Source organism: Mytilus californianus, unplaced genomic scaffold, assembly GCF_021869535.1.
Source record: "Mytilus californianus isolate M0D057914Y unplaced genomic scaffold, xbMytCali1.0.p SCAF_5, whole genome shotgun sequence".
NCBI lineage: Eukaryota > Metazoa > Mollusca > Bivalvia > Mytilida > Mytilidae > Mytilus > Mytilus californianus.
The window spans coordinates 7,395,161-7,423,078 of NW_026262701.1; the positions used below are offsets into that span (position 1 = coordinate 7,395,161).

General features: G+C 31.5%; 1 protein-coding gene across 4 annotated transcripts in view; it reads right to left on the reverse strand.

Moving 5' to 3' along the window:
* Positions 1–27,918, reverse strand: part of LOC127701544 (uncharacterized) — an 81,539-nt gene that overhangs the window by 16,434 nt on the left and 37,187 nt on the right. For 2 of the 4 annotated variants that reach the window (XM_052205457.1, XM_052205454.1), the window contains 12 exons: positions 12,792–12,885; positions 11,973–12,064; positions 10,457–10,541; positions 7,982–8,209; positions 5,469–5,561; positions 4,828–4,950; positions 4,296–4,373; positions 3,834–3,927; positions 2,455–2,604; positions 1,793–1,895; positions 892–1,036; positions 214–290 (listed from right to left, as the gene is read on the reverse strand). In XM_052205457.1, the coding sequence (XP_052061417.1) occupies positions 214–290; positions 892–1,036; positions 1,793–1,895; positions 2,455–2,604; positions 3,834–3,927; positions 4,296–4,373; positions 4,828–4,950; positions 5,469–5,561; positions 7,982–8,209; positions 10,457–10,541; positions 11,973–12,064; positions 12,792–12,885 (1,362 nt within the window). Of the gene's footprint in view, positions 1–213; positions 291–891; positions 1,037–1,792; positions 1,896–2,454; positions 2,605–3,833; positions 3,928–4,295; positions 4,374–4,827; positions 4,951–5,468; positions 5,562–7,981; positions 8,210–10,456; positions 10,542–11,972; positions 12,065–12,791; positions 12,886–19,975; positions 20,537–25,658; positions 26,230–27,918 lie in introns of those variants that run through there. The other 2 variants (XM_052205455.1, XM_052205458.1) reach the window with 2 other exon arrangements.

Sequence of the window (27,918 nt, forward strand, 5' to 3'; positions counted from 1 at the left end):
AAACTCGTCAAAATAATACCTGTTATGAGGGGGAGGTAACTGTTGTACCACATTAATTTTGATGGACATTTTGTTATTGTTTCAATGACCTATGCAGAAACTCGTCCAAATAATACCTGTTATGAGGGGGAGGTAACTGTTGTACAACATTAATTTTGATGGACATTTTGTTATTCTTTCAATGACCTATGTAGAATCTCGTCAAAATAATACCTGTAATGAGGGGGAGGTAACTGTTGTACAACATCATGGATCTTCCATAACTTATTATCTTCATCTCTAACTGCTTCCTAAAATAAAAAAGAATTAAATGATGTTATCACTTGAATATCACTGCACAAGAACTTAGGGAAGGAAAGCATGTTTCAAGAACAACATGTTCAAGGTAAAAACTGAATGAAACAGTTATTTGAAGTCTTGTTTTAATATGGTGTTTTTTCTGATGTTATGCTTTACGTTAGAAACTAAACAATCTACTTTTAGTTTTTTATATATATTTTTACTTCAATATATTCCTTTTTGAGCCATTAACACATTCAATGGGTTGATTTGTGCTTGCTATTTAAGTTTGGTTTACTGGTGTAGCATTGTTTTTGCATATCTAAGCAAACAAAATTTTAAGAACACCACAGAGAAAATATCACAATCTCCCAGAAATTCAACTTGGAAGACATCAAAAGTTTATAGCTGAACGAGATCTGCTTTGTTGCACAAGTTCATTTTAAAATTTGATACCTTCAAAACTACAAAAATTTCTAGAACAGTATACATGATATTCAATCATTTTAATTTTTTTTGCTTAGTATAGTGTAATACTTTATATCCCTAGAAATTTTTTCTGTATTCATATGTATTAAATTATGTTAACATAAATTGTTTGGAGATACTTACTGCAAATTTATCATAAAGCTGATAGGTTAACAAAGGATTTGGCAATTCTCGAAAATACATCTTAAGTAACGAACTAATACTGTGTATATCTTGTAAATAAATATCTGCCCTTAAATCTGGAACTCTATCTTCATCAAATGCTAGTCTGAAAAATAGAATCAGAAATTGAGGACTGCTGAAAATTTTCTGCTTCTTAAGATGGAAAAAAAATCTGTTTTATCATTGTTTTACCTATATGTAAATGTATATTATGTTTATGATATTTTTTCATAGATCTCCTAACTTTAATAACTGGCTATTCCTGAAATCTTGCAATTTTCAAATATCTTTATGATCATAGAGAAACTGTAATTTGATAAAGTAAGAAAGGATAAAAAGCTGAAATAAAAATTGATAAAATGACTGACAGTAATGAAATCTACTAAACTTATCAATAACCTCAGTCTACATACAAAATAATTTTCTGTCTATATGCCATATTTTCATTTTAAATAGGAATATCACCTCTATCAAAGTTTTCCATATGAATGTCTGATAATTTGGCCTCTATGCTTTCATTAGTTAACTAACAATCAATCACAAATGTTACCTAAGTTTCTGTATATTAGATGTGATACCAGAGAGTCTGTATATACCATCTACTATACCATGCTCTTCTATGACTTACCTCAGTTTCTGTATATTAGATGTGATACCAGAGAGTCTGTATATACCATCTACTATACCATGCTCTTCTATGACTTACCTCAGTTTCTGTATATTAGATGTGATACCAGAGAGTCTGTATATACCATCTACTATACCATGCTCTTCTATGACTTACCTAAGTTTCTGTATATTAGATGTGATACCAGAGAGTCTGTATATACCATCTACTATACCATGCTCTTCTATGACTTACCTCAGTTTCTGTATATTAGATGTGATACCAGAGAGTCTGTATATACCATCTACTATACCATGCTCTTCTATAACTTCTGAACAACTCTTTAATACTAAAGGCACTAAAATAAATAGTATATGATTACCATGTTATTCAATAAATATAAAAGCTCAGTCAATTGCTTTAAAATCATTCTTCACAATATGATTTACATAAAATCAAACTCTTGTCCAGAATCAGCCAGGATATTGACATAGAAATATATTAATGGAAGTTTTTTACTACATATTCTATTCATATCAACAGAGATTTTTTAATAGAAGACAAACTTTAATTGTTTAATTACAACATTTTTCTCTTTAGACCAGTTTGTTTATCAAAATAGCATGCAGTCCATAAAATTATTTGCCCTTTTCATACTCTTTCCTGCCAAGTTATCTAATGTGTATCTTGATAAGCCCTATTGTTTTTCTTAAAGTTTGTATTGTGTCTGCATTTTAGGGCGACATTGTTGGTAATTTATGTCACCATTTGCTCAAAAGGATTTTGTGTCAAGAATTAATACACCATATTCTTTCTTTTCCACATAAGCGTGGGAAAAGGTCCTGCTCAGTTGAGGTAAGCAATTATTGAACATAAATTTTTTTTTTAACCAAATATAATATCGGTACTTAATTTACCATCATGTCCAGAGTTCAGCAAATGTTCTCCTAGATCACAACCAAATACCCGTTCCTTTACAATCCCTGTTTGTTTCAACTGGTTCCTGGCTGGTCTCGTAGTGAAGAACATTCGAAGGAAGGACAAGAACTTTCCATGCTTTCTTACCACTGCAATATAACAACATAAATAGTCAGTAAGAAATCCTTATACTTTAATCTACAAAAACCTTAGTTATTTGATGATCTAAATATTCAATTTTATACAGGATTTATGAGGCATATGATAAACACAAAATGTAAAAGCATGGTATTTCCCTCTGCCCTTATTCAAATACATGTTAATTACCAATATAACTTGACATAATGTGATTCAATGTAGAGTAAAATCTTTGTAATAGTACTTCAAAGCATATACCCCTCCTGTAAGACATGATCTCTTCACCAATAAGGTAGGTGACTACTGCCTAATTTTTCTAATTAACTATTACTAAAATAATTTAATGGGACCCATGCTTGTTGCAGTCATGTAAACATGTTACTCAAGCTATTACTAATATCTATATATTGACTACTCTTTTTAGAAGTATTTAATTTATTAAATATTTCATGCAAAAACTAATCAACTAAAATTGAACATGACCTCAGAATAGTTTGAACAAATCAAAAAGATGTTATTTATACAGTTTGTTGGATGCAGTTAGTCATACTGATACATCAAAATATCATGATTCACAAGTAATCAATAAAGTCATACAGATTTAATAAACAATCAATCATAGGATGCACCAAAATACATCAGTAACTTATAGCGTGCACATTAGTTAAATACAACAGCTGGAATATTAATGTAAATTATACAGATGCCAATATTTCCAATTAAACTATTTAAAAATGTCACATTCAGGAATATCAATTTAACTCAAACTTATTTTGAACATTGCCCTTAATTGACCTTCATTGACATATACCCAATATCTCCTTTTGTTCATATTTTCTTTTTACATGAAAAATCAAAATTGTAACTTTTCACAAAATTCAAATTAGGCAAAGTAAAAATAATGCTGTGATGATTGACTTTACTTTTCATACTTGTTCTTAATATAAAACTAATTATTTTTGAAATAATAAGTTAAATATATCTTCTAAAGGTCTCAATATTATGCATAGAGAGACAAGAAATAACTGACATACAGAAAAGTCCCTTCCCCCTTCAAAGTATAATATAACTCTTTGTACTTCACTTGCAGATAGCTCAACCTACTCACATATGAAAATCATAGAAACAAGAGCATTGTATACAATAATATATCTTAATATTTTAGGAACACAGAGTTTAGTTCAGACTCAATTCAACACACAAGAAGGCATTAATATGTTAGTTATCAAACCATGCATACAGGGTCGCCTACTATTGAGTGGAATTCTGTTCTCTACTGATGACGGAACTTTGTCTCCAATCAACTCAACACATTCACTCGGAAAAAATCCGACCTGGAAAGGAGTATAAATGTGTAATTAACTGATTTATCATTTATACCACTTTCTTTTAACATACTTTGAACTTTAATAAATTTTACATTTTTTTTAAGGCTATGTAGAAAGTATGCGAGTTGGTAATGTCTTAGTGATTGTAATGACCTCCTGTAAACAACTCAAAGTGATGGTATGAGCATATGATCATATTGTGACCTATAAATATTTATATTAATTTTTTCCTTTGTTGGGTTTCTGTCTCATTGTTTATCCCACACATTGTTTTTATTCATATTTATGATACAATAGTGCTCAAAAAATTTCTCATTTATTCATACAAAAATTATAAATTCAATAGACAACAAAGATAAAATATTAAATTTTACCTCAAATCCCCGTTTTCCTCTCCACCATATTGTATCCTCAGCAGCAGGCATATCTATCACAGATACTATATCTCCAACCTAAACACAGGAGAAAAATTTAATAGAACTTTTATTAGTTTTCAAAAGTTTTATCTGCAAGATATACATAAATATAGTCTACATCTGATTGAGTACATATTTTTCTAATTTACAGCTAACCAGTGTTGAAGGGTGTCAATACTTTCACATGTTTTAATAACTTGTAAGAAATCTAAATTTGACTGCCTCAATGTGGTTGGCTAGTTTACATTTCAACATTTAGTTTTATGCATTATCATTGTAGATGAACTACTTAGTCCCGTAAGCTATTCAGGGCTCATCTAAATTTATAAATCCTACAACTTTTTTTCATAAAAAATTCCTACAATAAATATTGATTGTAAGTTATTTTAAAATGTTCATGACTAGTACTTTAACTAATAAGATTGGTCAAGAGAGTTGTTGGTCCTTTTAGTGACCATATTATCAATTTTAGTATAAATGAAAAATTTACCTCTAGAGAGATTTCATCAACAGCCTGAGCAGTATATCTCTTCACAGCATGTGCTGCAGCTATTGCTGGAGTATTTATTCCAGAGTCATCTATAGCAAGAAGTCTGTTACCACGGTTATCCAACTATCAACACAAAATTACATAAAATTAAAATTCATCGACATTAAATATTTTTCGATAGAAACAGATAATCTTGACTATTTCATTGCCTTATGGTGATCAATAGCATCTTATTTAATACCAGTACTCTAAATTTAGATTATTTTTTGCAATGTTTTTATTATTGTGAAAATTGCGACAGGACAGGTTTTGCAAAAATAAGCGCCCTATTTTTTACCGTTACAGATATTCTAAAATTGTAATAATATATGCAAACAAAAATTTATGAATCAACAGTATCTAAAAAGTCCAATGGTCATAATACACAATACTTTTCAATCTTTAAACCAATCTCAAACCAATTCAAATTTCTGTATCATCAACTTTCCAGAAGTTAAGAAGATAGCAACAGTAGTGAACATTTTCAGGAATATGGTACTGTACCATATTTTAACTGGTTTTTATTAACTTGTTGCCTTATGTACATCTATCCAAAGACTTTTCTTCAATTTAATTTTTTGGTAAATCTATGTTGAACTCACCTCAAACCAATTTAGAATGGTACCACAATTCAACATACTATTGGCAATGTTAGAAAATCTTTGTAAGTAGCTACTAAGTTCTGTCTCCATCTCCTGTAACAGTAAAATAAATATAGTAATTGTGACAACATGTTAATGAATTAAGTTCAAATGTTCCATACTATCAGTTTTGTAGGATCTAGACATCAAAGTTATTTCATTTAAAAGTGTGATTATGTGGTTTTCTAATAGTGGATTATTTTTAGCTGTTGGGTTTTTTTTTTGCCTTTTTGCAGGGTGGAGGGGAGACAGATATTTGTAGGGGTATACTTTCATCATAAAATCATAGTATTCGTGTGCTGTAGAAATTAAAAGGTTCCATTTTCATTATTTGCTGTAATAAACAAGTTCACAATTTAATGTATCTTGAACAGGGTTGATAATCAGAAAAATGAACCATGTGACTACACTTCAAATCTCAGTTATGGACAAAGTTAATATTTTTGAAGTTAAATTTATAAACTTTTTGAAGGTTTGAAATAAACAAAAAATGTATATTACAGTACCGTTGTTAATCCTTCTGTTTGAATTTCAAATTCATTGTAATACATTTTTTAAGTATAAATATAACATGGAAGGAGAATTATAATTAGATGTCATGATCAGAAACTGAAATATCTTATTCAAACAAGGTTTCCACAACTGTACCAAACAATCATGCAACAAGCCCCCTTCAACCCTAGTATTAAAAATTCGTTAGGGTTCCACGGAACCCAGTGTCTCGCCTACTTTTGCTGTTAATCGCAGGCTCAACAAAAATGAGGAAAAAAATCAATAAAAATATTCCTTTAGATACTATACTATCTTTTGATTGTAAGAAGCTTCTGTCAAAGTTTGGTATAAATCCAGGATAGTTTATGAATCTAATAAATGTTTTAAAAACTTTAACTGCAGACTGTATTTAATGTTAACTGGAAGAAAAACTAAGTCCATTTATAAGTAAAATACAGATAAACAGGTACAAATTTTAACAAAATTTCCTTCTAGATACTAGCTTTTGATCATAAACAAGCTTCTGTCCAAATTTGGTACAAATCCAGGATAGTTTAAGAAAGTTATTAAAATTTTAAAAACTTTAACCACAGAGTGAATGTATTGTTTCCTGGCAGAAAAACTAAGTCCATTTATAAGTAAAATACGGAAAAAATGAAATTTTTTTTTTTAAATTTACTTCTGGATACTATCTTATGATCATTAACAAGCTTCTGTCCAAGTTTGGTACAAATCCAGGATAGTTTAAGAAAGTTATTAAAATTTTAAAAACTTTAACCACAGAGTGAATGTATTGTTTCCTGGCAGAAAAACTAAGTCCATTTATAAGTAAAATACGGAAAAAATGAAATTTTTTTTTTAACAAATTTACTTCTGGATACTATCTTATGATCATAAACAAGCTTCTGTCCAAGTTTGGTACAAATCCAGGATAGTTTAAGAAAGTTATTAAAATTTTAAAAACTTTAACCACAGAGTGAATGTAATGTTTCCTGGCAGAAAAACTAAGTCCATTTACAAGTAAAATACGGAAAAACAGGAATTTTATTTTTACAAAATTTACTTCTGGATACTATCTTATGATCATAAACAAGCTTCTGTCCAAGTTTGGTAGAAATCCAGGATAGTTTAAGAAAGTTATTAAAATTTCAAAAACTTTAACCACAGAGTGAATATTTGTGGACGCCAACGACGACAACGACGACGCCGACGGAATGTAGGATCACTATGTCTCGCTTTTTCGACTAAAGTCGAAGGCTCGACAAAAATCTTTCAGAAGAATACAAAACAATTGTTTGAATGACGTTCTATGATTTGTTTATCCCTTGTACCGGTATATATAAATAAGAAAAACAGGCATACTCAAGGAATGAACAAATGATTTTTAAGATTCCAACTAGTTTCCTTTTTAATTGTAAAGATAGTTTTTATTTGTGTTTGTATGACTAGAAAACAAATTATTAGTTGTTCACTTACTGGTGACCTTCAATGAACTTTTAGGACAAGAAAAAAAAGAAAAGAAATGTTTTCAGCGTCTACACTTATACCCTAATTAATGACAAAATGTAAGGCAAGTTATACCCTAATTAATGACAAAATGTAAGGCAAGTCTTTTTTTTAAGGGTTTTAAAGGACAGATGGACTGGTAGCTAATGTCAAGAGGCAAATGTTTCATGCATATTGGTAAGAGAAATTGCTGATTGGATATAAATATGATTCATAATTTGTACTAGACTGACATACTTAGGCCGATATTATGCTAGTTTACAAGGCAACAGTTTGCAGGAAGATATGTCATCCTACCTGGACATATTAATATGATTTCCAGCCTACCAATCTTTGCAATTACTCTTTTAAATACAACATACGTAGCAGAACAGCAGCAAATACCAATTTTAAAGTCCTTGGATTAACTCGACCAGAGATTAATCTCACAACCTGTCATACTGGTTTTAAAAGAAGTACAATGTTTAAAATCTGACCTCGTATGTTCTGGATCCTTCCTCCTGCTGACTGAGGTCACCAAGCTGACTAAACTTCCTATCAAATATACATTTATGTAATTGTCTGTCCAGCAGACGAAAGTTTTTATAGGTACGACGGACATTCCAAGACTTCTGGTTAGACAATACTTTGATAAGAAATGTTCTCTCCATATAATCTTCTCCATTGTGTCGATAGTTCTCCTGCTCCTCATCACATAAACATACCTGGAAAAAATAATAGAGATATTTAGATTTAAAGATGATTATTATTCTAATGTCAACAAAACAAAAGAGAAAAAAGGGCAAATTTAATTTAAGTGTCTTTTTCTTTTTTCTCATTGGGAACTGGTTTAATGACCTGGTTTTGGTTTATTCAAGGCTATTTTGTACTGCTTTTGTGTTGCTAGCTAATGTTTAGCTTACCGGTAATTAAAAAACCTGGGTCTAACAGAAAATGTATTAGTCCCAGTATGAACTGACAGCTTATAGCCTGACAGTATAAGCATGAATTTTTTTTTCATAAACATATTGACAGTAGTATCATTATGGTTCAATATATAAACTGATAATTGGTAACTAAGGTCTGGCTTACACATACTAACCAAGTTTCTTGCATATAATGATACTTTTAACTCTTGAACTATTTTTATTTTAGAGTTGAATGTTTTGTAGTCTTAAACATGTTAAAGGGTTGTCCACACACGTTTTTAGTATAAAGTGTGTATGCACATCATGTATAATGTGCTATGGTCAATGTTTTTACACCCAAATAAAACTACAAAATGAAACATCCAATTATAAAGTAAAAAGTAATTAAGAGTTTATAAGTATCATTATTTTGATTTATACAAACATTAAATATTGATTTTTACATCGCGATGACCTTGGGGTCATTCAGATGTATTGCTATCGCCTAGATTTCCATTATGTAAATTAGTTTTGGGTTTGTAACCGATCTATAAACATGGTAAATATGCGCACATAAACGAATGCAAAATAACATTCCTTATCGTTTGATATAAATACATCTCTTCAATGAATACTGATAAAAATATTTTTGTTTACAACATAAATTAATAATATGAAAATGTTTTGTAGTTAGATATATATATATAAGTAAAAAATCATTGATAATATCAATGCAGACGTACCGAAAAATTGTGTTAAAGCATGCGGAAGAATATCTCAGAGAACTTTTTGCGAGGACCGGTAACTCTGTAATTGTTTTTGCGGGAAAATATGAATGCCTACTCGTATCCAATCTTAGAAAAATCGAATTTTTACAGAAAAGTGTCCACCATGTATACTGATTTGTATCACTACAATATAATAGTTATTACGGTGAAGTTGAATTTCCTGTCATTTATTCATCATCCACACACGAACTTGTCTCAGAAAAAAATATATCTCTGTACATTAACCTCAGTTTCAGGTAAAGAGATATGTTGTTTTTTTCTGAGACAAGTGCTTTTGACCATCCTCAAGAACTTGTGGTCATCCGATGTTCAGTACTTCAGTACTTTGATATATATATGTAACTTTAGATTTTTGTTCTCAATACATATATTTGATTGAGATCATTACTGATATTTCAAATGTAATTATTAGGAAATGATTTATTACTTTTGGTTTTTATTCTCAAATTGTTTTAAATGTGATACACTAAAAGGGATCAATTATATGCTAACTTTCTCTGAAGCTTAATCACTCAGAAATATGGAGTATTTCATATCGGAATAATTAAATATGGATAAAGGCAGTGACATTTAGATATAGCATTGATCTCAAACCACGCAATAATTATTTTTTTTAATCAAACAATACAAGCATTGCAAAATATTTATCAGAACATCAAAAATAAGTTATACAAACATCAGATAATTCCCTAAGCCAATTAATACCTGTCTCAAAATTTTTAGTTAACATACATCAAAGAATATTCATAAAAATTACATTGACAATAAGATGTGGAGACAAGCTTCATTCAGCTTATGCTTATTTGTCTAATTTAAATCCTGTGGTTGATTGATTATTGTTTGCTTAATGTCCAGTGGCAAAATTTCATGCATAATCATGGAGAAAACAAATTGAACACTGAATAAAATAAAAGGTTCTGCAAATTTGGTTGATGTGAAAAGCTGAAATTTTGAACCGAAAATAGGGTGTGTGATAAGGGAAGAACTCTTCCTTTTGCACTGGGTCACCTGCATATGAGGGTTCTTTAACGGAATTCTCCATACATAGATACCTTGGTCAAAAACCTAATTTGGCATATATTTAAAAGTTCAAATCATAATAAACAAAAACTTTAACCTGATACAAGACGGATTAACAGACTAAAGGAAGCACAAACTGGAAAACATAATGCCCCGTACTATCCTAGGCGCAGCATAGAAATAAAGAATTACTGGTTTCAAAAACTTATCCAGTATTTAGAAAAAATGAATAAAATAATTGTTTGAAATATCTTACCTTAATTTTGCCTAGTTCAACAAAATCATAGTGGAAATGTGCACATTCTTGTAGCTTAGGAAATCTGGAAGTTACATCAAATGTGCTAAAATAGAAATGGTTCATTGTTATCATTACCATAATAGGTATATCACATAATGACTACATTAATATACTTAAATCACATTAAAATTCATGTTTTAAAGTGGTTTATATAGTTACATAACATTAAAATGATAATAATCAATACTATAAACTGGAAGTCATGGTTCAAATATCTTTTCTAATATAGATCAACTAGATCTTTCACTTAATTAGCATAGAAGTTTACTTTTACAAAATATTGTACTTGACAAAAAAACCATTACTTTCTTTCAAATATTCATGATATTTGTTAAAATAAACAAGCATTCTGAGAGTATTGCATGACAATACATAGTCCCCTACCTGTTAAAAAGTGTGGAAAACTGATTTGCTGGAATGAAGGATGGACAGACAGACAGACAGACGGAGTGCAAACCTAAAGTCCCCTTCGACTTCGTCGGTAGGGGACTAATAAGCAGCTTTAACTGAAATATTTTGGTCCCCTAAAACTACCCTGGCTTAAAGGGCCAACTGATGTACCAAATGGATCTTTTTTCCTTTTGGAAACTTGTCACAGTAAGTTGCTCACTTAAGAAAAGAGTTCTATATAACACTGACAAGCAATAACATTTATTACATAGCACCAATCCCAGACATTGATTGTTTTGATGTCAATATATAGAGCCTGGGAAATCTTCCTAACACCACAAATATTAAGATCAATGATAAGATATTGTAAGCCATTTACAGAGGTTGTATCCTAATAAAACTGTTTATGGTAGTATCCATATACAAAGCAAATGGATTTTAATTAGGTTGTATGTACAGAAATGTTATATTTTTTTGCCTCCTATCAGACATATGTAAGCTTTGATAAACTATGCTAAAACAACATTGCATTTTACAGCTTTTAAGAGACTATTATGAATCAAAATTATGTAGCCTCTTTCAGTTCCTAGTAATACCAGGTACAAAACTCTCCACAATTTATTGTAGTCCAGGGTTTTAAAATCACATAAGGCCGTAGAAATATTGGAAATCCTTAACAACAATGCTATAAACCAGACAACCTAATTAATACCGTTTTTTCTTCTAGATTTTTAATATTGGTTTTATTGATCAAGTTAATCAGGGAAGGTTGAGTTATCATAACTAGTTAACCTCCTGTTTCAACAAATTATTTTTTTATTTCGTTAACATTCCTTTTGTTGTGTGATATTTAATTAATTTTGTATATTCAGTATATCTCAATTATGAGGAAATAAAGACATGAATGAATGAATGAAAGATATCTGTTGAGAGGTAGTCCTTGTCGCTAGCAATATTGAGATGCTGACTTTTGTAAAATCAGACAAGATTTTTAATACTTGGGGTGATTTGAGCTTGTTCTTGGTTTTATTTTAAGATGGCCTAGTCCTATCATCGATCTGTGTGATTGAAAAAAGATTGTTACCTAGAAAGTCTCCTAACTTTCATCATTGATGATCTGTGTGAATCCAGACTACTGTTGTCTGAACTGTCATACAACTGTAAGATACCACCATGCTGTAATAATATAATACAAAATCTTTAATTTCTGTATTCACCAAGTTTGCATTAGATACTTATTTGATGAATTGCTTATTTTTTCATGTTCTGAAGATACATGAAATATTTGCCACTGGACATTGAGTAAACAACAATCTAACCATTATTAAAATTCTGAATTGTTTTATATCATTAATCTAAAAATGTTCATCAATCTTCTCCTCTATAACATCCAATGTCTCTGAATAACATATATAGTTAAACCTCTTAAATGATGAATATCAAAATTTCAGACAACAAAATGGACCCTATAAGAACAGTAAATATATACCCATAATTAACTGTGCCTTAAAGACTGAAATGGTATTTAGGATAAAGTCATTTAGAAAGGTGTACACTGTAACATCATATTCTTTGTCAGTGAAAACAAGACATTTACCAAATAAACTAATTTTTGTCATAATTATAGCAAGAAAAACTATACTCAGATGTTCTTTGATTTTTTTTTTCATACTTAAAGAATAACTGTGTTTGTAAAAGTTACAATCTTAAATTGAATCTGTTATGCCTTTCTTCAAAATCATAGCATTGTTGAGCTTTATATTTCAATGTACAAGTCAATTAATACAGGTTGCTTAAAAAAAATAAAGTTATACCTGAATGTATTCTAGAGTAACCATCACTTTCATGTGACATTTCACTGAAGAACAAAATAAAGACAATTATAATATATTACTACTGGTACCTTGTTGTAGTAAACTGTTCCTGTTCCTTCAGATCTAATGGTGGCTGTACTACTTTTCCTGTATGGTTCATCATCTTCATCAACTCTTACATTTCTGTAAATAAAATGTTACAATGTATAAACAGTTAGAGGAAATGTTTGTCAGTGTTCTATCTCTGCTGGCCATAAGGGAAACTTGAACTTTGGCACATGGCTGAACTGTAATGATGCTTTACTCATTTTCTATCTAAATGAACTCATCATAGATACCAGGATTAAAATTGTGTACGCCAGACGTGTGTTTCATTTACAAAAGACTCATTAGTGACGCTCAAATAAAAAAAGTATAAAAAGGCCAAATAAAGAACGAAGTTGAAGAGCATAGAGGACTCTAAATTCCGACAGGTTTTGCCAAATAAAACTAAGGTTATCTAAATTAATTGAAACTTGCTGAAAACTTTTGAATATGAAAATATGAAAGCTGAATTGAAGTTTATAGGTTACTGTGGATTCATTTATATTTGTGGGTTTCAATTTTAGTTTATTGCGATAAATATGTATTTTCTAGGATAAATGATTACATGGTTTTGCCAAAGTCTGTATTACAAGCCTACAGAAAAATTTTCACTTTGTTGAACATTCACCCATGAAATCCACAAAAAATGTGTATCCCACGAATAATAATTAATACACAGTATACACTCTGATGATGTAAACTTATATTCTTAGAAACCTCTTAAAATAAAATAAACTCCTTGCTGGAAACCAAAAGGCTATAGCTGAAATCTGCCAAGTTACCCATCTGGCATTATCTTAACAAGAGTGCACACGCTGAAATGTCTCGCCTTCTTTACTAATCATTGATATTATGTTGATAGTCCTAAATATAAAGCTTTATTACAACTGTCACATAAACTTAACATTAACCAAGTAAACTAAACATTGACCAATGAACCATGAAAATGAGGTCAAGGTCAGATGAACCATGCTAGGCAGGCATGTACAGCTAACAATTCTTCCATACAACAAATAGAGTTGACCTATTGCTTATAGTTTAAGAAAAACAGACCAAAACACAAAAACTTAACACTGAGCAATGAACCTTGAAAATGAGGTCAAGGTCAAATAAAACCTGCGTGACTGCCAAATTGATCATAAAATATTTCCATACACCAAATATAGTTGAACTATTGCATATAGTATAAGAAAAACAGACCAAAACACAAAAACTTAACTATAACCACTGAACCATGAAAATGAGGTCAAGGTCAGATGACACCTGCCAGTTGGACATGTACACCTTACAGTCCTTCCATACACCAAATATACTAGACCTATTGCTTATAGTATCTGAGATATGGACTTGACCACCAAAACTTAACCTTGTTCATTGATCCATGAAATGAGGTCGAGGTCAAGTGAAAACTGTCTGACGGGCATGAGGACCTTGCAAGGTACGCACATACCAAATATAGTTGAACTATTGCACATAGTATTAGAAAAAAAGACCAAAACTCAAAAACTTAACTTTGACCACTGAACCATGAAAATAAGGTCAAGGTCAGATGACACCTGCCCGCTAGACATGTACACCTTACAATCATTCCATACACCAAATATAGTAGACCTATGGCATACAGTATAAGAAAAACAGACCAAAACACAAAAACTTAACTATAACCACTGAACCATGAAAATGAGGTCAAGGTCAGATGACACCTGCCAGTTGGACATGTACACCTTACAGTCCTTCCATACACCGAATATACTAGACCTATTGCTTATAGTATCTGAGATATGGACTTGACCACCAAAACTTAACCTTGTTCACTGATCCATGAAATGAGGTCGAGGTCAAGTGAAAACTGTCTGACGGGCATGAGGACCTTGCAAGGTACGCACATACCAAATATAGTTATCTTATTACTTATAATAAGAGAGAATCTAACATTACAAAAAATCTGAACTTTTTTTTCAAGTAGTCACTGAACCATGAAAATGAGGTCAAGGACATTGGACATGTGACTGACGGAAACTTCGTAACATGAGGCATCCATATACAAAGTATGAAGCATCCAGACCTTCCACCTTCTAAAATATAAAGCATTTAAGAAGTTAGCTAACGCCGCCGCCGTAGCCGCCGCCGCCGCCGGATCGCTATCCCTATGTCGAGCTTTCTGCGACAAAAGTCGCAGGCTCGACAAAAACTATTGATTAAAAAGACCTTAGACACAAAAACAGTCATGGAGTCTCTTCAGGCTTTCCACTATCCTCATTAAATGCAATATCCCCCAAAGAAATTAGGAATCTAAATACAAATCACTCCCACTACATAAACACATTCAATGTTCTTTGTAATCCAACATTTTGCACTACTTGCTTCATTAGACACTTAGTAAGAATATAAAATGTACTTCTAACTTTAAACAGCCTTCAAAGTTTACAGTCAACATCACCTGCCCTACAACTCTGCACAACAAACGTTTATATACATGCATATTTCACACTAGATTTAACATACAACTTTAAATGAAGATTCGTAACAAAGAGAAAGGTGTATAATAATTCACACATCACATCATTAAGACACATTTGAAGGTCTATATACAACAGTCTGGATGCAGATCTAGTGCTTTATAAAAGAGAACAATCTTTCTGATAAATTCCTCTGACATAAGTAAGAATTACAATTCAGAAGAGGACAACATAAAGATCAGACAAAAAATCTCAAGAGAAAACATGAAAACTGAAAATAAGGAAAAAGAAATATTCCAAATTCAAACAATTACATTTATTTTAAGTGTTTAGGTGTGACTTAACAGACACAATAAAACTGCAAATAACACAACGTTTTGTCACATGGCAAATAAATTCTACATGAGGCCTTTCCTAAGCCATGTCAAACCCTTTTTGCCCTTCTTTCTTCTCCCTTTTTTACATTTTTCAACTATTGTTTAAAACTTCTGTTGTGAAATTTATTTTTACTTTAGGAGAAGAATCCTATGTTGGATTAAACAACACTGTAAAAAGTGTTACTAAAAGTCAGACTATTTCACAAGCAGTTACAACAATTAAACTTTCAGATCAAAATAAGAAGTCATGTAGCTTACAAGTACAATGTACATTTGGAGCAAATTTGCCAGAACATAAAAGCAAAACTGGTCTGACATGTTATAAAGTGTTTTTGCAAACTGGCAGTCCTGTTGGTCCACCACATATCAGGTAGGTCCACTAATTTTGATTGTAGTGGTGGTCCGTTTGTCCAATTAAAACTTTATGGTGGTTATATTCTACTTTATGCTTTCTGGTATTTATTGTAGCTCCTAATCAAAATGTATATCAATATTTCATATTAAACCATATTTAATTGGACTTATTTTAATTAATACTTATGGAAATAATCAATAGCAAAACATCAACTACAAATACAGAACCATCAAATTTTCACTGGGACCACCAAATTTTGTAGTCATGGTGGCCCTAATGACAACCAAAGTAAAAAAGATTTTGAGATTCTTACAGTTCGGCTGGAACCATGATATTAGAACAGTTTAACAATAAGAACAGACCTTATATACTGTCAGGACTGTATTACATATAAACTCCACAATATTTCACCACTGGTCTATTTACCACAAACAACATGTTTACCTGTTGTTTACCATTTTTTACATAAAAAACAATAAATCAGTAAAAAGAGGTACATTTACTCTCAAATACATGTACTTCATAAAATTACATTTTATCCTCGGAGCACAGTTTGACAGCCATACATAGCTTTAAACTATCTGTAGCTGTACTGTACACAGATAAATACTAAATCAACCCTGACATACACTGAAATAACCACTTACTGGTATTTTGTACAAGTAATTACGATAAAATCGGATGTGAAACTTTATGTGTATTAAATTTAAAGGTCGTGGCTATTTGTCTGCTGTATTTTTACATTTCAGATTTAACCAGATTTCATACTTATTTCTGATGAGTTTTGTATTGATATAATATCATATGTCATATTTAATTGGAGATAAACCCTTTACTTCAATTGTTTAGAGAGTATAGGTGACACTTATAACAATCTAATTTAAAGAATCAAGTGGTCTTTTTTGAGAAAAAAAAATTATGAGTGCTGTCATTATATGTAAATCTTAGATATAAACAAAGCAGTGAGTTTCGTTTGGAAGAGTTGTAAAGATCCATGATGAAAAGGAAATTACTTCATTGAATTGTTTTGACCTAGTCTTAGCAATGTAGGTCACTTTGACCATGTCAGTTTTTGATGCAAGTGTTTTATATTAATGGCTACAATATCTTCTGCATGCTGATATACAGATTACTATACTCTTCAATTTCACTATTAGGTAGCATTATAACATGCTTTTACCATGTTTACATGGAATATCAATGCCATTTTCAAAATAAAGAGGCTTTAACCATTCAAAACAAAAATATACAGGAAGTCATACACACGAGAGGAATCACTCCAATCGATGGAATTTCAGAGTATTAGTTCTACGATTTGAATAATACAAATTGTGAAAAAGATAAAAACAAATGCCCTAAAATTATAGATCTTAGAAATTTAAAGAAGAAACACACTGGTAAATCAACATTTTCACACCTAGATCCAACTGGTATAAGTCCATGCTATTAGTACACACTGTATCTGTATCACAAAACTAATACTGATAGATTGGCTTCTGCTTAACACCACATAGCATAAATAATATCCCTAAGCATGCTAAAAATATGACCTAAGGCATAATTGACATAGCCATTCTAAAATAAAACTTCCAATTTAATTCAATTTCATGCTGTTAGTACAACTGGATGCCAAACACCAGAGTACTACCTGAGGTCAATCAAGGTCATTCTGCGAGGCTGTAAGCATGGATGCTTACGGGGCATCTGAGGAGTGCTGTATATATTCTGCACATCAAACATAGTTAACATGGCTGACTATTACATCCTCTTGTATTATTATCATATCTGCTGGCATAAAAGAATTAATAAGCATGTTAACCAAATAAAATTCAAATAAAGATATTAAAATACTGTTAGGTGTTATAAAACTTAATAAATGTTAAATTGTTATTTCAAGCTGTATAGTAAAATAAAACACAGCATAAGCAGTGGCATACTAAACTGTGTAAAACTTATTTATGGTAAGGCCATATAACTAAATGTAGTACTTGATTGAAGTATGTTAATACAATGAAACCTGAATCCTTGCAAGGTTTTAGTAACGTATCAAAAATTATTTTTTTTAGGAAACAAATATTTGAGTTTTAGTTCAATAAGTTTTAAAATGACAGAAAAAAGGTGTTCTTGTTCTAAAATTTAATTAAATTTTTTTAATGAACAGGTAGGCAAAAATGGTGAGTTTAAGCATAAAAGTATGAAGGCCTATGCTAAGAAGATGAAAGCAGAAAGGCCAAGAAGGCTGAGTGTTTAGCACAAAAAAGTGCTAGGCTTAGTATGCAGAGTTGTAAACACTAAACGAGGGTAGGTCTAAAAGATGCTGAGACTGGAAGTACACTGATCATAAACAGTTTTCTCAACAGTCCAATGATCTCATTATGACCACACACACACTTCGTTCCATTAATCATTATACATTGTGTAGATCTGTCCAAATGTCTTCCTGTAAAACTTCACTTCCTTCAGTCTATCCCAAAGATAAGAAATCACATAATGTTTAATATTATGCTGATAAAATGTCAAATTATGAGGTAAATGTTAAAACCTATAACACTGTAACAAAGTAAATATGCTATCAGGCAGTTTATCAAAGACGAGATGCAAACATATGGGGTAATCTGAAAATGTCAGAAATTTTAAAACTTTGATATCTGATGGTAAAAGACATAATTTTTTTCAGACCAGTAATTTTACAGGATCATAATGCAAAAATCTTAATTTCAGCAAGGACAAGTCCAATGACAACAGTCAATAAAAGAAGAATGTGTCAATGGGACACAGATGTCCCCGCTTGTATTTATATGGCAAATTCAGCAAATTTTCAATTTATAAAGGGACATAGCTCGAGAATGGTGAAAGTGAAGCCACTCAAATTTGATGTGTGTTTGGTGAAAATAAGCATTGTGTACAAGATTCATAACATTTGGTTGATGCAAACTAAAGTTAGAGAATGGAAACCAATTTGGGACGTACAGATGGACAACAGTAAACCTTAAGACCCCCTTCGCCTAGAGGTTGGGCATAACAAAACTCTACACAGATATCTATAGATTAAGTAACACAACCACCCAGAAACAGGAGGTTAACAAAGATGCTCTTGAAGGGTAGGCATTTTCTGCTCAACTACTTGCAGAGCTTGCCTTCTGGCATTTACTCTTGTTTGTTCATATGGGGTCCTATAGATGTCTATTTTCTCAAATTTGTGTAGTTAAGTTGCTGTTTAATTTTAATTGACCCAACATCACTTTTTATTATTAACACCCAATGTAATATAAAAACAAGACAAAATGTGTTTAGTATCAATGTCCTAAGAACAAGTTACAAGTACTGGACATGATGTTGTAGTGACAAAAGCATTGTATAAATGATTGAACAAATCTGTTATCCAACATAAAGAAGGTGCAGAGATAAGGTAATAAGTGAATGGTCATGTGATGTAGTGTTGTTTCATGACATTTTTCTTGTTTTAGTGTCATGATTGATATAGAAATTAATTAGGCAGACATTACTTTGATATCTTACTCCATAGATCTCAGGTGTCAAAATATAACTTAGTACTGTAGGCAAAGCATTTTTCACCAATTTAACATAAACATGTAGCAAATTAAAAAAACAACATTAAAAGGCTGCTGTTTTCCAAGAAAGGAATACCAGACCATAGTAAACTGAGAGCTATTACTAGACTTTACTTTACTAATGATTCTAACCACTTGGTTTATATTAGTAAAATGTATTTCCACATTAACCCATAATAGAGTAAACATTATTCTCTAATTTGTTTAGTTTTAACATATTTTTTTGCTAATAGATTTGTAAAAGGAATGAGACACAACTTTAAACAAAATTATAAAGTCTCTTCCAGTAGTTTGTTAATAAATCATACATCAGTCTGATGTGCAATTGTATACTGAAATGTCGTTGGCATATACATAGCAATTTATGTCAGCAATTTCAAATATGTTAACATTGTAATAAGTTATATAATAATATCTTTAACATACCCATTAATAATCATTGTGTATATACATCCAAGACTTCTCTCTTACACAATCAATACATGAAGTGATTCAAAATAAATATAAATACTGCATATCTGTATCACAACATGTAACACATTTTGTGTATTTATTTCCTATGAATATAAACATAGTCTCCTCGTTCACCCTCAACATGATTCATTATATGTGTAAGCTGGTGCACTATGATCCCGGTCAGGACAATAACATAATCTTCCGGTACTCCATTCCATAAAATTATTAATAATACATTAAACCATCAACACAATGCAAATCGAGGTATTAAAAACAATAAATACAACACCACAGATACTGTTTTATTAGACGTACAGGTAAACATGCATTCTGACCTGTCAGGTATTATGTCCCCTGGGGCCTAACGTCCCTTGTAAACACTCATCCAATCATCACTTTATTAAATAATCCTCTTTTCACATAAATATTGATCAGTCTAGAAAATACACAGATTGTGCTGACCAAAAATATTTTCTTCAAAAGTTAAGCTACTGTCAACAATATGAATACTATCACACTTTGCTAATCATTATACCACTAAATTTGTCTGGTTTCTAATGCAAAAAGAATAATTCACATAATGTCATCTCCTCAGAGAAGTCTCTTTTATATGCTCCAATGATAATTAATATTATCAAATCATTAATATATCAAAAAAGCTCCACAAATATTTGTGTCTGATCGATTGTCTCATTCATGTATCATCACTGTACCTAAGGCCAAACCATACCATAACATTATATATAACCTGTTGTAAAAACTCTATACAAATTATTAAGGTTAATAATTTAAGTCAAGTCCTATTAACTTTAAACTATGAAAAAGCAGCTTAATTTAATCCAATTATTAAATAAGTAACTCTGTATGTGACAGGTCGCTCAACCAAAGCCTGGTTTTTGTGAATTAATTTAAACACAATTAGATAATAACTGACCCTGTGTCAGGTGTGTATTGTTTAGAAGGTGTATAATAATATCAACGACATATACCCTCAAACCAAATATAGACTTTAATATCTAAATAAATCAAAGATGTCTTTATTCAATAAGTAAATTTACTGGTTAAACGTTTACTAAATATCAGAAAATAGACTATTATCAATACAACTCCATCATTGCCGTCTTACGATTTTAAAAAAGTTCTTAACGGGTTAGGCCAGGGTAACAACAACATTTGTTCTTACATATTTACACCATGGAATAGGTGTAAATATCCCAACACTTCTGTCGAAGTCTTGTTGAAATTCATCATGACATTTTCTGTTAAGGGTATACTGAAAGTGCATACAAAATAGAACAAGACTCCAACAGTAGATTTGAAGAAAGTGAAGCACATGATAATAAAGCATTGTATGTGCCTTTTTAATTTCAAAATTGGATTGAATTCATAGCACTTATAATTTTCTTAGCATCATCCCTGTAAGTATCTGTCACCTGGAATTACCTGATGGCAAAATATGTGTTCACCTAATCAAGAAGGTACAAATTATATAAACAAACACAATCAATAGGGGAAAAATGCTTTAGATAAACAATTTTTTTAAAACCAGTTTGTCTGGAGATAGAATATTCATATTTCATTTTTATTTATCTTTTGGGTAAAACTACATTTTGAAGTAAATATCACAGGCTACTAAAAACAATTACATGTGGCCTAACACTGTTTACTTTGATTGATTGCTGGTGTTTAGTGCCATTTTCAGCACTACTGGCTATTTCGAGGTGGTCAGTTTTTATTGGAGGAAACTGTTGTGCTTGAAGAGAGCCACTGATCATTGACTTGTTTTCTTTGATATACCTGTAAAATTACATAATATATACAACTTGCACTGAAGGTCAATATCATGAGGGAAGAAAAGTAGGTCATATTGACTTGAAAAGATGTAACCCATATTTCACAAAAAATCTTATGAACAAAACAAAAACTTTTTTTTTAGTAATTAAGATTTGATATTTAGAATTTATATTTAAAATAAGGCAAATCAATTATATCATATGATCTGTTAATGAGAAACAGTGATACAATGAGGAATTGGGATGTGGAATGAATTATTGATTGATTGTTGGTGTTTAATGCCACTTTCAACACTCTTGGCTATATTGTGGCAGCCAGTTTTAATGATGGAGAAAGCTGGAGGTACCTAGAGAGAACTACGACCTTAGACAGATAAACTGGCAAAGGAGTCAAATGCACCTTCCACAAGCAGGGATCACAATCTCAGTGTAGACAGATAAACTGGCAAAGGAGTTAAATGCACCTTCCACAAGCAGGGATCACAATCTCAGTGTTGACAGATAAAATGGCAAAGGAGTCAAATGCACCTTCCACAAGCAGGGATAACAATCTCAGTGTTGACAGATAAACTGGCAAAAGAGTTAAATGCACCTTCCACAAGCAGGGATCACAATCTCAGTGTTGACAGATAAACTGGCAAAAGAGTTAAATGCACCTTCCACAAGCAGGGATCACAATCTCAGTGTTGACAGATAAACTGGCAAAGAAGTCTAATGCACCTGTCACAACAGGGATCACAATCTCAGTGTTGACAGATAAACTGGCAAAGGAGTCTAATGCACCTGTCACAACAGGGATCACAATCTCAGTGTTGACAGATAAACTGGCAAAGGAGTCTAATGCACCTGTCACAACAGGGATCACAATTTCAGTGTAGACAGATAAACTGGCAAAGGAGTCAAACGCACCTGTCACAACAGGGATCGAAATCTCAGTGTTGACAGATTAACTGGCAAAGGAGTCAAATGCACCTGTCACAACAGGGATCAAAATCTCAGTGTAGACAGATAAACTGGCAAAGAAGTCTAATGCACCTTCCACAACAGGGATCAAAATCTCAGTGTAGACAGATAAACTGGCAAAGAAGTCTAATGCACCTGTTACAACAGGGATCACAATCTCAGTGTTGATAGATAAACTGGCAAAGGAGTCAAATGCACCTGTCACAACAGGGATCACAATCTCAGTGTTGACAGATAAAGTGATCACTATAGACCAACAACTCAGACCACTCGGCCAATCAGGCCCAAGACATGAGATAAAATTTCCATTTATGCTGTGAACAAAGATTGTTATGTTTATCATTAGAAAAACAAGAATGTGTCCATAGTACACGAAGCCCCACTCTCACTATCATTTTCTATGTTCAGTGGACCGTGTAATTGGGGTCAAAACATCTAATTTGGCATTAAATTAAAAAGATCATATCATAGGGAACATGTGTACTAAGATTCAAGTTGATTGGACTTCAACTTCATCAAAAACTACCTTGACCAAAAACTTTAACCTGAAGTGGGACAGACAGACAAACAGACGGACGGACAGACTGACGAATGGACCCACAAACATAATGCCCCTTATTGGGGCATAAAAACAGGAAAGTTTAAAAATTATAAAATTGTCATTACATCTGGACCTTGGTATGTTAATATTCATTAAGAAAACAAATAAAACATAAAACATAAAAATTGCATTACACATTATCACTATCATTCATTAAAGTTAGAAGTGGAACTGATTATTGGAATTATCCTTTTTTTCTTTTTGTTAACCCTGAATTGATCCCAGTATAGATTCTACAGATAATATATGACTAATCTGGACAGGTTGTTGCCACTTATGTTTAATTAAACAAAATGTCAATTGCTTTACAGAGTTAAACTAGTACATTTCAACAGTGTGACATGGAATAAATTTAGCAAATAATGATCTAGTTTGACACAAAGGTTTACCAGTTAAATTACAATAAAGAGAGAGGAATCTCACGGGGGCCACTCTTTTCATTTTAGTTTCAGTAACAAGTTAAACTTATGCAAAAGGTATTGTTTTGGACACATAATGAAAATCCCCCCCCCCCCCCCAGTTCCAAATCCACGGAGACTTTTCAAGATGATGATCCTTTATAAATGTTTCCACCAATTTTCTGTGATAACAATGAAATGAACATCAACCCCTCCCTTAGATTAGAGAAATATTTCAACAAAAAGAATGTCTTGACACATAATCTTGATCCAGAAATCCTATATTGACCAATGTCTCACTATCGTCCAGGCATGTGACCTTACATTATGGACTGCCAGATGTCTGAGAATCTCAAAAGTTTAGTAAGACAATAACATGAAACACAGCTGTTGATGGGTTGGCAATCTTCCTATCGGCTAACAAGTTTACAACAATTACTGCCGATTCACATAAACAATATCATCTTTCTTCTAAATTACTCCACAATATATAAAAGAAACAGAAATTTATGGTTTTTGAGTATTCAGACTATTTATTAAATAGTTTGAAGCAACTTAATACCCCCTATCATTCAGTTATGCTCTGTAAGAAAAGTAATGGTTCTGTATACATAAAAATTCATGTTTCTTGGGAGGTCAGCATGTTCACTATGTTCTCAGCTTCAAGATTTCTACAGCCAGGCATTTTCATGTAAGATCACAGTTTAACCAGATCTATTATCATCTTCCCATTATATATGTAATCTTTATATGATGCATGTTAAATTATGTTGTTCATTTAATGTTTCATCAATATTTCATTTTATTTAAAAAAAAAAATTTTAAATCATAATATAGTCAATTTTTTTATGGTATTTTTCTCTATTTATATTTGACGATAACTTTGAAATCCACTCAAAAGGGAAACAACTGTTTTTTTTTTACATGGTATGAACTCAAAAGATTGCATAGTTACATTTTGTGGATTCAGCATTATTTGTATGGACTAACATTTGTGGATTTAGAGGGTATAGGCTGACCACAAACATTCTAACTGATCACAAATAATAATTTCCTATTGACATGAATACAAAATTTGAAAAAATAATGAAATCAAGAAATAGTGGAAATTACACAAAATTGTTACCCACGAAAAAATAAGCAGCAGTATGGTATACCATTCATGATTAAATATGTAGTACTAATATATAGCATATAACTATAAATAGGAGCCATAATGCAGTTTAGTGTTAGTAAAACATTAATCGTCATCAAACAAGATATCTATACTATACAACTTTTGTGTACTTGAAATGATATAAATGGACCTCACAGTCCAGGCAATTATTATTATTAGTCAGTCATATATGGCAGGACTTGCTTTTGAATTCCACAATTAATGTACATCTATGATTATTTGGTCAACAGAGAGGGTTCAAAATAAATTCTTTTCATCTATCATTCCATACCTGTTTATACCTTTTCGTCTATCATTCCATACCTGTTTATACCTTGTGATGTATTTTGGTTTGAAGTTAACTTTGCTTCAGATCAAACTATTTTATTTTAAAACTATTATAAAATGTAGTGATGTAAAAGAAACATAAAAGAGTAGACCCATACTCAATATGCAAACTGCTGAACTTTTGCAGGGCATAAATAATCCATACATATAGTAAGTAGTTAAAGATTCAGGTTGCGGCAAAGAATATGAAGCCCCCCTTCTATCCCCCCCTTTAATCAAAATAAAATTCATCAAATTGCCCCATCTCCAGTCTCTTCACTCTCCCCCCCCCCCCCCCCCCCCCCCCCCAATTTTTACTAATACAGCCAATAACATCCCCTTTCCTTGAACACTGGATCCATTACCAAAGAAAAATGCATCGATAATAAAATATGGGAAACATCTTAATACATACCCTTCCTCTGTCATTATTAACATCACACTACATATCCAATTCAACACATGTTCTTGTAAATATTTACCACATGTAACACATCCATTTTTAAAGTTTCATTTCCAAATAAACTTTTTGAGTGAAATAAAGTAGTTCATAAAGCTACTAAAATATCAACTGTGGTGTATATAGGAACCATTTAAAAATGGCTGAAAATACAAACATTTCACATCTCATCTACCATCCATTGATACTATGATCAAGTTTTACTAGGTTAAGTGTTTTCCTTTGTACTGTAATTGTTTTACATCCTAAACACTCTTCAGATATTACCATGTTTTTGTAGCATTATAATTCAGATCAGTTATCAAACTCCATCATTATTTGAAATCCTGTATCCGAAAGTTTTAGATCATCCATTAAGTACAAAGTATAATCCATTCATCATAAACACCTTTTTTTACCTAAATCCATCTAAATCAGCAAAATTATTTTCTATAATCCAATGATAACTAATCTTTAATGATATAAGTCAATGAAGAAAAAAATTGGCCATCCAAGAATTATTCACTTTGAGATTACTTGTATCCAATAAAAAAATCTCATTATATAATAAAATCCAAAAACATAAATACATTTTCCACTTTCTTCTGAGAAAACCAATCTGATTCTATTGTAAATTGTAATTAAGATTCCAAATATAACAAAATAATTGTTATTCCATTATAGAGATAGTGCGAAATTATTCAATCAGATGAGTTGTTAAAAACCTTGTGAATTTTCTCAAAAATTCTCAAGAAATAATTTCTACCAGCATTCCAGCAAATGAATGTATATATTAGCAATAGGGCATGGTAGCACATGTGTTGCTAATCAGAACTGGGGTAATCATATTAATACATTGCCAGGAAATCATTTTAACATTTGCTTCAAAATCAATATATAATTATCCAAGGAGTATTTTGAGTAATTAGCTGTTTTTCAGACACACCATTTCTTATCTACTTCTGTTCTATGACCACAATAGAACTATGATACCATTTATTTACAAGTTAAATGCATTGTCATTTTTGTTTGTTGAATAATGTATGCTCTTCATAATATTGTATGTAATGCATGACTTGAAACAGGAAGGAAAGTTATCTGATTTCTCCCTCAGAAGAATAGAGGGTAGAATACGGTCCCCTCCAATATCTTACCAGAAAGTCTCACTTTTTTGGTGATAATATCTGCTTCTTTTTACAAACAATTTAGAAGGGGCATTAGAAATCAAAATTATGTTGGGTGGGGTTTAATAAAAATGATCAATATTATATAAGAAATGTTTTTACAGCTATTTGCAATCTAAAATTATTTTAGACATGTAACTTGAGTAACAACCGTATTTGACCCTCTTTGGAAGTCGTAAGCATCCCTGTATTAGTACCCTAAGTTTATACCTTAGAGGGTATTTTTTTCTACAGGGAATTTGGTTTTGCTGGCACATTATATTAATTATTGACTTTATTCACCTGTCTAACCATTATCTTGGCATACAGCATAGACACTTGTCTCTTGATGAAGACTGTATGTGCATTTTTCCAACATCCTTTAGGGAGCAACCATTTAACTTCAAGGGGGGGTTAAGGTTTTTTGCCTGAGTCAGAAAATATTTTTCACGCTTTTTTTTTAGTTTTTCGACACTGTCAATCAAATTTTTTTTCCAGAATTTAAAACTATATATAAGGTATGGGGGAAAACTGGATTCAGAATAATTTTTTTTGTCATCTGCTTGACACAATATTTGTTTTCATCAAATTGGAGATCAGAATATTTTTTTTGGAAAAAATCAATAACCCCCCCCCCCCCCCTTTGAAGTTAATGGTTATTCCCTTATGATTTTATTGTGGTCTTGGGTTGCTTCCTATTGACCAATACGCTACACCACTTTTTCTTCATACTGGAATAGACACCTCTTTAAAACTTCATCTAGCTATCACCTGTTCTTTTATTAGACTGAAAACTTATTTAATTTGTCCAAGACCATAACATGTTGTAAAATGGTCAAGTAAGACCAAGAATTGATCTTAATCATCAATCTATCTTGACTATGCAGGACAGAAGTCAAAGGTAATTTTTATGTTAAATGTTAGCCAATTTATTTGTTTTCACAGCCTCCATGGATAACATGTCTGGTTACACACAAGTATTAGACCTGTTTTCCTTCAAGTGATGCTGGCACCACCACAAAAACAATGAGTTGAAGGTTATCAACCTTTTGTTATAACATACACACTGATAA